This window comes from Neomonachus schauinslandi, chromosome 4 (assembly GCF_002201575.2).
Source record: "Neomonachus schauinslandi chromosome 4, ASM220157v2, whole genome shotgun sequence".
NCBI lineage: Eukaryota > Metazoa > Chordata > Mammalia > Carnivora > Phocidae > Neomonachus > Neomonachus schauinslandi.
This window is the reverse complement of record NC_058406.1, coordinates 184,673,494-184,686,956: the sequence shown is the minus strand read 5'-3', so window position 1 is coordinate 184,686,956 and position 13,463 is coordinate 184,673,494. Positions and strand designations below refer to the sequence as shown.

Genomic DNA, 13,463 nt, shown 5'->3' with positions numbered 1-13,463 from the left:
CGAGTGAGACACAGCACACAGTCCCTGCTCTGCACAGGGTTTCCAGGTCAGTGTAGGCAGCGGGCGGGGCAGAAATACACAAGGAGTGGGATGTCAAGACGAGATGTAGGTCAAGTTGTCCAAAACTGTAGAACTGTCACCAGCAGCACCTGCTGGCTTACCTGCTGAGCTTGGACGGACAGTAAGCGCTGGTCCAGCGGGAGCGGGGACACCCCCGACTTTGGAAGGCGCCCCGGAGGCTCCCTTGATGGTGAGGTTGTCTCTGGAGGAGCAAGGGGTGGCTCGGGAGGCTCTGCTTGTTCATTATTTAAAACAAGAAGGCAATAGAGGAAGAAATATGGAAACACGTCCTTGAAAAATAGCATCGGATTGTAAGTTCTGTTATGTTTCTGAAATTAGGAGCCCCAAGTGTATAGCATACTGCACTACAGCGTGTGTGTGTCCGCGCACGCGTGTGTCTGTCTGAATGTGCGCGTGTGCACACGCGCGTGTCTATCTGCGTGTCTGCGCGTGTGCGCACGCGCGAGTCTATCTGCATGTGTGTGCACGTGCGTGTGTCTGTGCATGTGCGTGCACGCGCGTGTCTGCGTGTGCGCACGCACGTGTGACTTGCGTGAGTGCGCACGCGTGTCTATCTGCGTGTGTGCGCACGTGCAAGTGTGTGCGTGAGTGCGCACGCGTGTGTGCATGAGCGTGTCTGTGTGTGTGTGCACGCACGTGTTTGTGTGCGCACGTGCGCGTGTCTGTGCGTGAGTGCGCACATGTGTGCGTGTGCGCACGCATGTGTCTGTGCATGAGTGCGCACGCGTCTCTATCTGCGTGTGTGTGCACGCGCAAGTGTGTGCGTGAGTGCGCACGTGTGTGTCTGCGTGTGTGCATGCGCGTGTCTGTGCGTGTCTGTGCGTGTGTGTGTGCACGCACGTGTCTGTGTGCGCATGTACGCGTGTCTGTGCGCGCGTGCGCACGTGTGTCTCTCCATTGGTTCAGCCTTTCATCCGGCAGTAAGCTCCCCTTGAGTTTCTCCGTGGCCCCGTGGTTCTTATGGCGCGGGAAGGCCGTCGCGGGGTGTAGGTCGAAGTTGGAGGGAAGTGTTCAGCAGTACTTTCCAGTAGTAAGTACAAGTAAGTGGACCCATAAATAAAATAATGGCTAGTTCTAATTAGTGCCATTAAATAAGCGAAGATGGGCTGAAGTGGAGAAAAGCAGCTTCTTCTGCGGCGTGGAACCCTTGCCTTTCCTTGACTTCAGATATATTTAATATATTTAAAACGATGAGACTTTGAGCTTTCTCTGACAGTGTTGGAATGTTTTCCATCTGCGTCCTGGAAGACGATTTTGCTTGTGTGCTCTTGCATCCGTGGTACACGGGCACGAGATCCCCCTGCCGTGAGTCAGGCGTTGTAAGGGACACAAAACCAGTCCACACAGATGGTTACCGGTGGTCAGATACTGCCCCTCTGTCCTCTGACCCTGCCTGCGGTTCTCACTGTGCTGCTTGGGCTAAAAGCCTGAAAACGACATTTCCCGATGTTATTGGGGCGGCCACGGAGGCCCTCGCCTGGCGCGAAGGTGCGGGAAGGCGGAGGCCAGTCTGCTCCCAGGGGCCCCCGCTGCTGACGCTGCAGTGCCGGGCGATGTGGCTCTGCTCGAATTGGTGATGGCAGCCGTGGCAGCCTTGGCTGGGGTGGCCGTGGCGGCGGCCCCATCTCGTGGTCCAGCAGCGCCCAGCATCTGATAAGGTACGAGTAAGAGCCAGTAAACCTTCATTAACGTGAATGAGTGACCAGCTAGTTGCAAGTGTCTCCTGGTTGTTAGGGGAGAGAGGCCTGACCAAGTAGTGGTTTGTGGTGAAAGTTTGTCTTTGACATTCTTGTTTCAGTCTGTTGATTTTGAGATGGCTCACCCTCCTGCCCCCGGGGCCCCTGCTCTGGAGGACGAGCTTAAGAGGACTGGAAGCATGGTAGCTGGGTGGGCATCGTGGCAGACTGGGGAGGGCCAGGGGGCTCCTGGACCCGCTGCAGTGGACGTTCCCATGAGCAGGGCCTGTCTTCCCATGGGAACCCTCCTTTGACCTCTTTGGAGGTGGAAGACTTGGGTCCTTTTCCAGTCTCTCTCTTACTGGCTCTTGATGGTGGGCAAATCACTCTCTGGGCAGACCTAGACTCAACATCAAGTTGAAGCTTATCTCCTTTGGCCTGGCTGGGAGTTTCTGGCTGTTCTTTCTGGTCTCATTGGGGTTGGCCATAAGCTTTCTCCCCTAAAGAATGTTTTTAGGAAACTTTCACCCCTTTTGTTTAGAGAAACTTCCGGAGGTTATTTGGGAGACTGGAGGTCTGAGACTCCTTCTCAGGATCAGCTACGTGATTTGTGGGGGCACTTTTCAGAAATTATGAAGACTTTGGGGCGCCTGGGTGGCTCAGTTGGTTAAGCGGCTGCCTTCGGCTCAGGTCATGATCCTGGGGTCCTGGGATCGAGCCCCGTGTCGGGCTCCCTGCTCAGTGGAGCGTCTGCTTCTCCCTCTCTCTCTGCCTGCCTCTCTGCCTACTTGTGCTCTCTCTCTATCTCTCTGTCAAATAAATAAATAAAATCTTAAAAAAAAAAGAAATTATGAAGACTTTGGAGCCTGTGACAGCAGAACATTAACCCTCCCCCCACCAAGGCTGGGCCTGCGTGGCTACAGCTCCAACCGCCCCCATCCCCGCTAGAGCCAGTCCTGCATCGTTAGTTTTTCCTCTCCAATCTTAAATTGTTGAGGCTTCTTTTTATGAAAGTAATGCCCTGCACTTGTTGCAGAGGGCTTAAACAAACATCATCCGGTGATTTGCATAACTGCATGATCCTCCAGGCATTATATCCCCAATTGACAAATGAGAAAATTAAGACTGAGCTGAATATAAATGACCTGCCCTTGGTCAGACAGCTAGTAAGTGCACAGCTCAGTCTCCAGCCAAGGTTTCGACTCGAAGCTCAGAGATTTCTTTCTTTGTAATATGGCTCCTCATCACAGTGAGAAGCCCCTGCTCATCTGGGCTGAGGATAAATTCAGTGGATGATGCAAGATTTTTTCTGAAATATAGCAGAAGCCTTGGCCAAAATGCATGTTATTTGTTGAATACCAACGGGTAGGAAAGTGTAATTTATATTCTGTGGCTTCTAATATGTTTTCCACAGTATTCTCATCAGTGAAGACCTGCCTGGAGGTTTGAAGAATCACATGTCTTTAACCTAAAATTCCAATTTCTGTAAATGAATCTTTGTGTATAATTGGGGGAGTTATCATCACAGCAGGGGGTGTGGAGTGTTTGAGAAGAAGAAACCCCTGGGGGCGGTTTCTGAGACTCAGCACTCTAACTTGGACTAATTTACCCATCTTTCTGTCTCCTTGTTGCTAGCGTGGCCACTGTCTCAGTTCAGCTCTGTGCGTACGTAGGTCCTGAGCTTGAGCACAGCGGGTGAAGGCTTTTCTGTCATTTGTGCTAGGACTTTGTGACCTGGCCAGGCTCTGTGCCGAGGTCGAGGTCAGTGTTGAGGTCAAGGTGACCTGCACAGGCAGTGGGCTGCAGCCTGGTCCTGCCGCCTCCCATTGCCACCTCAGACAAGATCCCGTTTGCCCGAGTACAGAAAGAGGACAAGAGACACTAACGCAGAGGGTTCTTCTGAGGGTCAGGGGAGGTAATATTCCTAAAGGACCTGGCAGCTGTGGAAAGAAGGTTCTGAATAGCAGTTGTGTGCGCTGTCCTAGGTGCTGGGGATGCAGCGAGAAATCACGGGTGCTTCCTACTGGGCAGGTCCCTCCAATGTTGGAGAAAGAGCGTTGTGTGGCTCAAAGTGGGGAGGACCTGATGCTGGGCAGGTGTTGAATAGCCACCCACTGCTGTTCTTCTATGGTTTCTGGGATAGAATCTTGAGGAAGGGCCTCCCCTGTGTGATCTAACACACTGAGGCTTGGAGAGGAGATGGTCTGATTTCAGACAAAAATAATCATGTGATCAGTGATGTAATCAGCGATTTATCTTAGATATACTCTCAGTAGAGTCGGATGATGCAAGTATAAATGGTTCCTTTCAGAACCCCAGGAAAATGAGTTTTTAAATGTTGATTTTTTTGACCATGACAGAGAAAACAAATAGTTCCTTAGCTGCCAGGCAGAGCAACCTGTTAAAACAAGTGGTATTTTCCTCAGTTGTGTGAAGGGACTGGGGTCTACTGCTGGAGTCAGTGTGGGCTCAGAGATGCTGCTGAAGGGCTAGGCCTAGGCGCAGTGTGCTCTAGAGAATGGCTTCTGTGAGCCTGCCCTGGGGCTTTCTCCTGCCTGAGGGTCTGGGAAACCCCGTAAGGAGGGGTGGGAGGAAGGAGGGAGGAGGCTGGGCTTGAGTCCCTGTGGCCCCACTTACTAGCTCTGTGATTCCCAGGCACGTGTGTTAACTCGTTTGGACCTTGAGTGTCCACCCTGTAACAGTGGGGATTACAGTACCTGTCTCACGAGGTGGTGATGAAGAGTAATGAGATAAACTGCTTGAAAGTGCCTCATGCTGGACAGTGCCCAGCGCAAGTTAATTGATTTTGAAGTTCCTTGTGATTTGCCTAACAGGGTGTCTTAAAGGAAGTAGAGGGCCGTGGAAGTGGAGGTAGGCACTGCTTTAGTTTTCTCTTGTTTTGTAACAAATTACTACAAGCTTAGCAACTTAAAACAACACAGGCTTATTTTCTCACTGTTTCTGTGGGTCAGGAGTCATGTGTTCGCTTGGTCCACTGCTCAGGGTCTCACAGGCTGAAATCCAAGTGTCACGCGGGGCCATGTCCTCATCTGGAGGCTTGACTAGGGAAGGATCTGCGTCAGGTTCCCTCAGATTGTTCTTCATTCACTTCCTGCTCTCTTGCTGGCTGTCAGCCAGGACCCTCTCAGCTCATGGAGGCCCTCTCCAATCCTTGCCACTATGGCCTCCTCCATACGCCCACTCATGCTTTGAATCTTTTCACTAAGGAGGGGTGTGGGCCCCATAAGGGCCCACCTGATTAGATCAGCCCACTCCCAGGACAACCTCCCGTTGATTAACTCAAAGCCAAGTGATTGGGGTCCTTTTTACAAAATCCCCTCACCTTTGTTATAGAACATAATCCAATCACCATATTCACACTTGGGGAGAGGGTTACACAGGGCATGTACACCAGGGCCGGGGGTCTCGAGGTCCTCTCCGAATTCTGCCTTTGATAGGTGTTGGACTGCAGCTGACCTGGGAGTGACCAAGGAGGAGACGCCACCATCTTCTCTCACATTCTTAAGGAGGGGGCAGGGGAGTCATTCTCTGTGCCACTTAAAGTTGACTGCTGCACCGTCCTCCTAAGTACCAGCCTCTGGACCAGTGAAGGTCTGTGTGACTTACGGGTCTGTATCAGGAACGGCAGTGTCTGGGTTGATTTCAGTTTTGTAAAGTTGCATTTGACACACCGGCATGAATTCAGCCTGCTAAAGATGGCGAGAAACATCCATTACAAAGCATCCAAGTAGCAGTGATGACTTGCTTTGTTTTAGAGAAGGCTACAGTTACACTAGCTTTATTTTCATTTAAAGATGATCATAATGCTCACTGCTTCACTGGAAAAATAAATTGGCAGAGGAGTAATCTGAAACCATGTGAAATATGCAGAAACACCAACTAATGCATAGATTATTTTGTGTGTGCATTTCTAGATTTCCAGTGGGTTCAAGGAGATGTGTGTGAAGTTCAGCTGATGGTATACAATCCAATGCCATTTGAACTCCGAGTTGAAAACATGGTATGTATCACCAGTCACCAACTTGCCATGAAACTTAGTTTTTACTTAATATTTGGGGCACATATCCTATGATATATGTCTGTTTTTATATTTGTTTTGCCGAAGATTATAAGGTTTCTGTGAAGGAAGACCACGTCTTGTCATTCTTGTGTCTTTAGTGCTCTGTGCTCAATGTTTGAATCAGTGAACAGACCCCTCTGATTTGAACACACAAGTGTAGTTGATTGGATGTGAGATTTGAAATAATCATGTTGAAATCTACACGAGAGTAGCACAGCTTACAAAGTGTATGTTCTGTTGGCTACTTTATTGCTACAAGATGATAAGATCAAGGCCTGAGGGAAGAGCAAGGTCTGTACAGTAGGAGAATGAATTATCGCACCACCGATGGGAGCTTTCTGTCAGGTTTGAAATCCAGTGTTCTGTGTCTGTATTTGTGTAGGGCATTAAAGGCTCACTTTGTAGTGGTGTCCATTGGAGCCACTCACCTAATTCCATAGTCAGTGGGAAGGAGACGTGTACTGGCTCTCCAGACTAATTCTGATGTTTCCGGACCAGAGCCACCCACCTGCCATGCGGGTCCCATTTCTCAAGTCTTCTCTGTGCTTATTATTGTGTAGCACTGCCGGGTACTGTGAGTTAGTACCTAGTACCGGGTGTTGTTTCGTAGCACTGCCAGGTACTGTGGGTTAGTACCTGATACTACATATTAGCATACAGTATTGCTCTGTGATTTTTTTCAGAGACTTGCAAAGGCTGGTTTTGAGATAGTTCATGTTTTCTTTTAGAGTTTTATGACTCATGTTCAGAGTAAGGGGTGGGCTTTTTGTGAAGATATCTTGCTGAGTGCTCATGCCACGTATCATGCTGTGGGCAGGGCACTAGGGGGACCTAGACCCTGTCATGGTCAGTGCTGTGGGTACAGGAGGTGCTCCAGAGCCCACATGGAGAGTCGGGGAAGGCTTCCCGGGAGAGACAAGGGCTCAGCTGAGAAGACAAGCATGAGTAGGAGTTCACCAGGCAGACTGGTGGTTATTTAAGATGATGATTAGGCTCTCAGCATGAGACATAGGTTTCCAAAATTCATTAGAGCTCTGAGAATTCCAGCCGCATGTCAAGCCTACAGCCCTGAGGTCACTCAGAGAGCAAGTCAACAGGGGTGAGTATTGTCCCCCTCCTGTCATGCAAGACACTGCCGGCTTTAGGGTTTGGCTCTCAGGTTAGGCCTCTTAATGACTTTCTGTCTCTTGGCTTGAACAGGGAATAATTGTTCAGAGGATTTTCCCCCAAAGTGCCTCAAGTATCAGATGCTTGCTGCTTTTTCTGACACTTTTTTTTTTTCTTTTGGGCATTTTCTTCTTTCAGTTTATTGTTATTATATACGTGTTAGTAACATTTATATAGCAATTACAGTCAGACACTTTTTTTTTTTTTTTTTGTCTTAAAAAGTAGCTTTCAGGGGCACCTGGGTGTCTCAGTCAGTTAAGCGCCCAACTCTTGATTTTGGCTCAGGTCATGATCTCAGAGTTGTAAGACTGAACCCTGCTGCTTGGGACACCTGGGTGGCTCATTTGGTTAAGCGTTTGCCATCAGCTCAGGTCATGATCTCAGGGTCTTGGGATCGAGCCCCGCATTGGGCTCCCTGCTCAGTGCGGAGCCTGCTTCTCCCTCTGCCACTCCCCCTACTTGTGCTCTCTCTCTCTCTCTGTCAAATAAATAAAATCTTTAAAAAAAAAAAAAAAGACTGAACCCTGCCTTGGGCTCCGTGTTGGGTGTGGAGCCTGCTTAAGATTCTCCCTCTCGCTCTGCCTCCCCCCGACCCCTGCACTCTCTCTCTCTCTCTCAAAAAAAGTAGCTTTCATTTTTATCTGGTTTAAAAGTAATATGTGCTTTTTAATAAAGAGTTAGGAAGAACAAAGAATAAAATAAAAATTACTACTAGAAGGTAGCCCACAAATCATGGTCAGAATTTAAAAAATGAAATTATGAAATATTTCAAGCATGTGAGATGTTAACAGGGAATAATAAGCGCTCCTAATATCCACCATCCACATTTAACGACTGTTAACTGTTGGTCATATTTGCTTTTGCTATTTTAAGAAGAGATAAAATGCCAGTACATTTTGCCTGGAGGCAGTAGCTATCTACATGCTTTCTGTGCTTGCACTCTTGCCCACTGGCTCTGTCCTCCATGTAGATCATTTCATGCTTTGGCTCAAAATGTGGCACAGGTGTGCTCATTACCACTCGAGCACCTGCTTCTGGGTGTTTTCTGTGGACGGAGTTAGGAAGAGCATGCATGCATGTACACGTAGACATGTAATTACATACAAATCTACGTGCATAATCTGCATACGTGCACACACACCTGTGCCCACACACACACATGTGCAGGATACACACGCAAAACTAGATCAGCCCGACTTCACCGTGCTGCCGCCAGGTCTAGCGCATCTCTGCAGGGCCCTCTCTTGCCTTCGCCCTTTTCACACCCGTGTCCTTTCCCAGTGTGAGGACTGAGGTCCCAGCACCATGGTGCTGAATTCCTTGCTCAGTCCTGTAGCGTGTGGAGTAGGTTCAGGGCTGCGTAGGCTGCAGCACCGCAGAAGACAAACCCCAGAAGGAGCCAGGGCCTCATGCGTGTGTGTCCCTGCTCTGTGTCTCCACGGTGGGCTGCGGATTTCCGCAGGGCTGTCTTACATACACATCATTCATTGCTTTGTTCCCTTGCAGTGGACGTTTTTGATCTCTTAGTGAATAGTGTTTTTGTATTTTATTTTTTAATATTTTTTGTTTATTGCCAGATGATAGAAATACCTTTGCTTTTTTTTTTTTTTTATGCTGACTTTGTGACTTTGCTCAATGCAGTTGCCAGTTCAAGTTCCATTGCTGATTCCATCGGGTTTTTATGTTTACAGTTCTGTTTTTTTGGAGTAACTGTCTGCATGCCTTTATTTCTGTTTCTTACCTATTGCATTGGGTAGGACCTCTGTTACAGTGTTGAGGAGAAGTGCTGAGTGCGGACATCCCTGCAGTGTTTACAATCATGGGGCAGCTCCTCGAAGCCAGAGAATCTGTCTTGTTCCCTGTCAAGCATAGCCTGGCACATAGTGAAATGAACTGATCGTTCATAGATGCATTGAGGGGTATTAATTGATGATATGTTTCCATACTTCATTTTTTTCTTTATGTTTACATATTTTATTTTTTCTTTACATTTACATTCCAATTTGGTAAAGCAACAAAAAGCACGTATGAATAATACAGCCAGGAGGGCTGACATCAAGATGGAGTTGTTCAAACACCCACTGTGCTTTCCATTTCAAGGTTGTTTGTGGTAAAGCACGCTTCTGGCCGTCTCTGCGGCTCTCATGGACCTCTATGAAGGCCACACATTGCTGTCCTCATCCCGGCAGTCCTGGGGTTTGCCCGTTAGCAGATGTCCTCTGCCTCAGGGGAACCGGTGATGCGGCGGGGGTTTGGGTTGTGCTTCTCATGCCACTGTTGTTCGCTCTAGGGGCTCCTCACCAGCGGAGTGGAGTTCGAGTCTCTCCCTGCGGCGCTCTCCCTTCCCGCTGAATCTGGTCTTTACCCAGTGACTCTTGTTGGGGTCCCACAGACGACTGGAACGATTACTGTGAATGGTAAGGAGACTTGCTTTCTGATTTCAGGTCGAGCAGGACTGCTGAAACCCTGTCCTGCCCCGCTGAGGCCTGTCACCGGTCACCTGGTGTTGGTCCTCACCGATTGAGAGATAATGGAGCGGTGGCATGGAAAGGAATGGCTTTGAGTGCATGGGATACCGTGGGCCCACAGTGTTCCTTACAGTGAGAGGGGTCCTGCTCTGTGTCAGGCCTTTTGTTCCTGTCCTGTTGGCCTCTTCCAGCGGGACTGCAAACATGCCCGCAGGCCCCCCCCCCCCCCCACCGCAGTCCGGTCCTGCTGACTCCCTGGCTTCCTCTCGCTTGGCCTGACCTTCTCTCCCCTCTTGGCCACCCCTCTTCAGAGGTCCATGTATGCGCGCAGAATCCACCGTCCCCCTCTCCGTTGGTTGTCTGACCTTCTGCATCCTGCGGTTAGTTCTTATCACTCCACCAGAACCGCCGTCTCCGGGTCCCTAGCTAACCCAGTCTTGTCTGCCTCCACTGCTCAGCCGCCTTGGGCACCGCTGCCCACCTGCCCTTGTGGGCGCTCGCCTCCTGTTTCTGTGAGGCGCCCCCTCTCCTCTCCTTTGCACGAAGCATCCTGCAGATGCCGCTTCTACATGCCCCTCCCCTCCATGGTTTTCCTCAGGGCCAGGTTCTGTCCTTCCCTCCTCTCCCTCCCCCTTCCCCCATCTGCCCCTCCCCTCCCCCCACAGCAGGCTACCTCTAGGCAATCTCAGCCTCTCAGTGACTTTCCTGGTTTCGGGGCCCTTCCCTATGCTGCTGATTCCCAGGGCCGTGGCTCCATCCGGACCTCTTTCCTGAACCTGCATAGTCAGCCTCTAACCAGCCAGCCCCTTGGCTGCCTTGTGGGCACTTCGCTGCAAGGTGTTCCACCGAGAGTGCCCCCCTGCCCCCCCAGCTGCCCTTGTCCTGTGGCCCGAATCTTGAAACTCGGTGAGGTTGTCACCATCCTGCCAGACACCCAAAGCAGGCCTTCGTAGGTTGTGCTCACCCCTGCTGTCTCTCACCAGCACCACGCCTGCCCCTACACTACTGACCGGCCCCTCAGTGCTCCCATCCACGTCCTCAGGCACTCAGAGCCTGCAGAACAGGACCCTCTTACAGGGTCTGTCACACAAGCAACAGGGCTCGTCATTCGGCATCGTCTTGGTGGTTATTGAGTCCATTCTCCCTACTGCTGCCAAGTGGCCTTTCTGCAGGACACGTCTGGCCATCTCTTAACTGGAAGTCCTGACCCCTTGTCCACACCTGCCCCATCAAGCCTCAACTCCTTCAGCGTGGCTTTGGAACTCCCTGTGTGATCTGGCCCTGCGGTGCCTCGGCCCCCTCCACCTCCCCGAGGTACCTGTTCCTCTCAGAGGCTCCTTGCAGTTCTGGAAGCATGCCCGGCTTTCTGAGCTTTGCCTGTGCTTTTCCTTCTGTTGGTGCACTTCCAGACTTGGCTAGCTCCCGTGCTTCTCTCCGTTCTTAGCTCAGACTTCCCTTAGTCTTGGAGACTGTCCTCGGCTTCTCGGTGCTGGGTCAAGTGCCCTGCTTGGCTCTCCTGCAATGCTCTGCTGCCGAGGCCAGTCGCTGGCCTTGTCTGCCTTGCCAGTCCCCAGTGTGTGCTGGGTCTCTAGTAGATACTGGGTGACTGAAAGAAGAGACAGTTCTGGGAAAGGCTGGTGTCGTGGTGGGTGAGGGGGGTGTCATGCTGGGTTAGGATGTGTGGCAGCAAGCGCTGAGAGGGGCCCAGCTCACGACTGGTGGGAACATGGGGGAGAGGTGACCCAGAAGGGGAGAGTGGGTCGAGAAGGACTTTCTCCTACTGAGGGACCCTGAGCTTTGAAGGCCAACTAGGAATTACCTGAGTGAATGGCATGGGGAATGGGGGTGGGGTTCTAGGTACAAAGAACAAGTGGTCCAGAGACCGTTGGAGTATTGGGAACTGGGGCTGGCTCCAAGAAGCTGGTCCCAGGCAGAGGGACAAGTAGTGACAAGGCTGGAAAGGTAGACAGAGGCCAGACCCAGAAGAGCTAAGGGGTGCTGGCTTTCTCCCAGGGGCTCCATTTCATTAGAGGAGAGATACGGTCAGACAGGCAGTGCAGAGGGACCCCCAGGCTGCTCTGTGGAGTACGGGCTGGAGGTGGGCAAGACTGGGGGCAGGAAGACCAACTATGTAGCTGTTGGCATAATCCTGGGATGCAGTGACGAAGCTAGGGTCACAGCTGCGGTGGGAAGTGGAGTAAAGGAGACAGGTGAGAGAGGAAATAATTAAGGCTGATGGGATTGACCCCTAATTAATAACCGGTACCCACTGGATAAGGATTCACAGTTTTGGTAACAGAGCTCTGAGTTGGTACAGCCAAGTCGCGTGCATTTTTGGCACACCTTCTGTAGGAAGTGGAAAGGCCTGACCTCGTGTTATCAGAAATACCATTAGACATAACAGAATTTGTCATCAGGTTTTGAATTTCTTTGCAGTCTTCTTCAGCGATACATAAGAAAAGGAAAATGACTGATTTTAATTAAGAAGTGGAGAACAAAGGTTGCTTAGGCAAAACCACATTATGTCAGGTTTTCTGGAAAGAAAAATAGGAGGGGGCATATTGCCAGATGTGGGCTTCAGCGGAGGAACATGTTTGCAAGTTAAATTAAGTCTTTTAAGAAACATATTTCAAAAGGAGGGAAGCGTGGGTGCTGTGAATTGGTGATTTTACGTGGCGAGAGCATTTTACCACTGGCAGAAGGTGAAGGAGCCACTGATGGGCCGTTAGGGCCTGACTCGCCCAGAACTAACTGCTTTCTCCTCTGATTCCTATAACCATTTAATGTGCGTGCACAAAAGTCCTCACCCTAAGCATGTAGCCATGAGCGTTGTTTAATTTTCTTATACAGTGAACATTGTTTATAATAATTATCTCTCAAAATTTCACAAAAGCCATATTAAAGCTTAAATTAAAGCTTAAATTTCAAGTGCTTATCTAACCAATGGAGGTTTTTGTTTTTTTTTTTTTTTTTTGGCGTGGAAAATTCGCTAATCTTAGATCACAGTGCTTGTACGAATACGGCAGATTTGCCAGATCATGTAGCAGTTATAATAACAGTAATTGGCTCTTGAGCTTTCATTTTGATTTTGAAGACTTTGCATCACTTTTTGGATACTTACTCAGCGCCGTTATGTCCTGCAAAGGAACACGAACTATCACTCCCTCAGAGACAGGCAGATTTGAAAAGCAAATTGTCCAAGTGCTGAGACCCTAGTACTAAGTTGTGTAGAGATGTCTAGTTGATGAAGACTCACACGTGCTTTCACTCGGACCCAGGCGGCCCCGTGAGGTAGGAATGTGGGGATTGGCACCCCTCCGTCTCCGTGGGCACCCAAGGCTTCGGGCCAAGCTGTGAGCGGGACCAGTGGGTGACAGCTGATGGAACTCGGGTCTGGGGTGGGGGGCCACGCTCCTCCCTGCTGGGGGCGGCCTCCAGATGGGGGCCTGAGCGTGGAGGCCTTTCCAGGGGCTGTGAAGCTCTTCATTTCACTTCCTAGGTTACCATACCACGGTCTTTGGCGTCTTTAGTGACTGTTTGCTGGATAACCTCCCGGGAGTGAAAACCAGCGGCTCCACGGTGGAAGTCATTCCTGCCCTGCCCAGACTGCAGATCAGCACTTCCCTGCCCAGGTAGGGGGCAGGCGTCTGCCTTCCCACAAGAGAGGGCACTTCAGAATTGTTCTGAGCATACATTTTTAATGGCACCAAGAGTCTGAGTTAATCTGTGATTTTTAGGATCAAAATATGGGCAAAGCATTTCTTCAGGGTAACCAGTAGACGATATGCTTTGCTTAAAGGGAAGTAGAACAGAGTTGAAGTGTTCCTTACCATGAACAGAACAAAATGTGAGATTAGCCTTTGGAATCATATTTTTTGTGAAAAACAGTTAACTCTTATCTTTTAAAAAGTAGATTTTTTTTTTTTTTTAAGAGCATTATAGGAAAGCATGAAGAAGAAAGGGAAATATATCTCAGGAGTCCCAGAAATG

At 49.9% G+C, this 13,463-nt stretch overlaps 1 protein-coding gene across 2 annotated transcripts in view; it reads left to right on the top strand.

Moving 5' to 3' along the window:
• The window catches only part of TRAPPC9 (trafficking protein particle complex subunit 9), a 572,354-nt gene that overhangs the window by 109,341 nt on the left and 449,550 nt on the right, over positions 1 to 13,463 (top strand). For both annotated transcript variants that reach the window (XM_021688817.2, XM_044914681.1), the window contains 3 exons: positions 5,693 to 5,778; positions 9,296 to 9,422; positions 12,973 to 13,105. In XM_021688817.2, the coding sequence (XP_021544492.1) occupies positions 5,693 to 5,778; positions 9,296 to 9,422; positions 12,973 to 13,105 (346 nt within the window). The remainder of the gene's footprint in view (positions 1 to 5,692; positions 5,779 to 9,295; positions 9,423 to 12,972; positions 13,106 to 13,463) is intronic.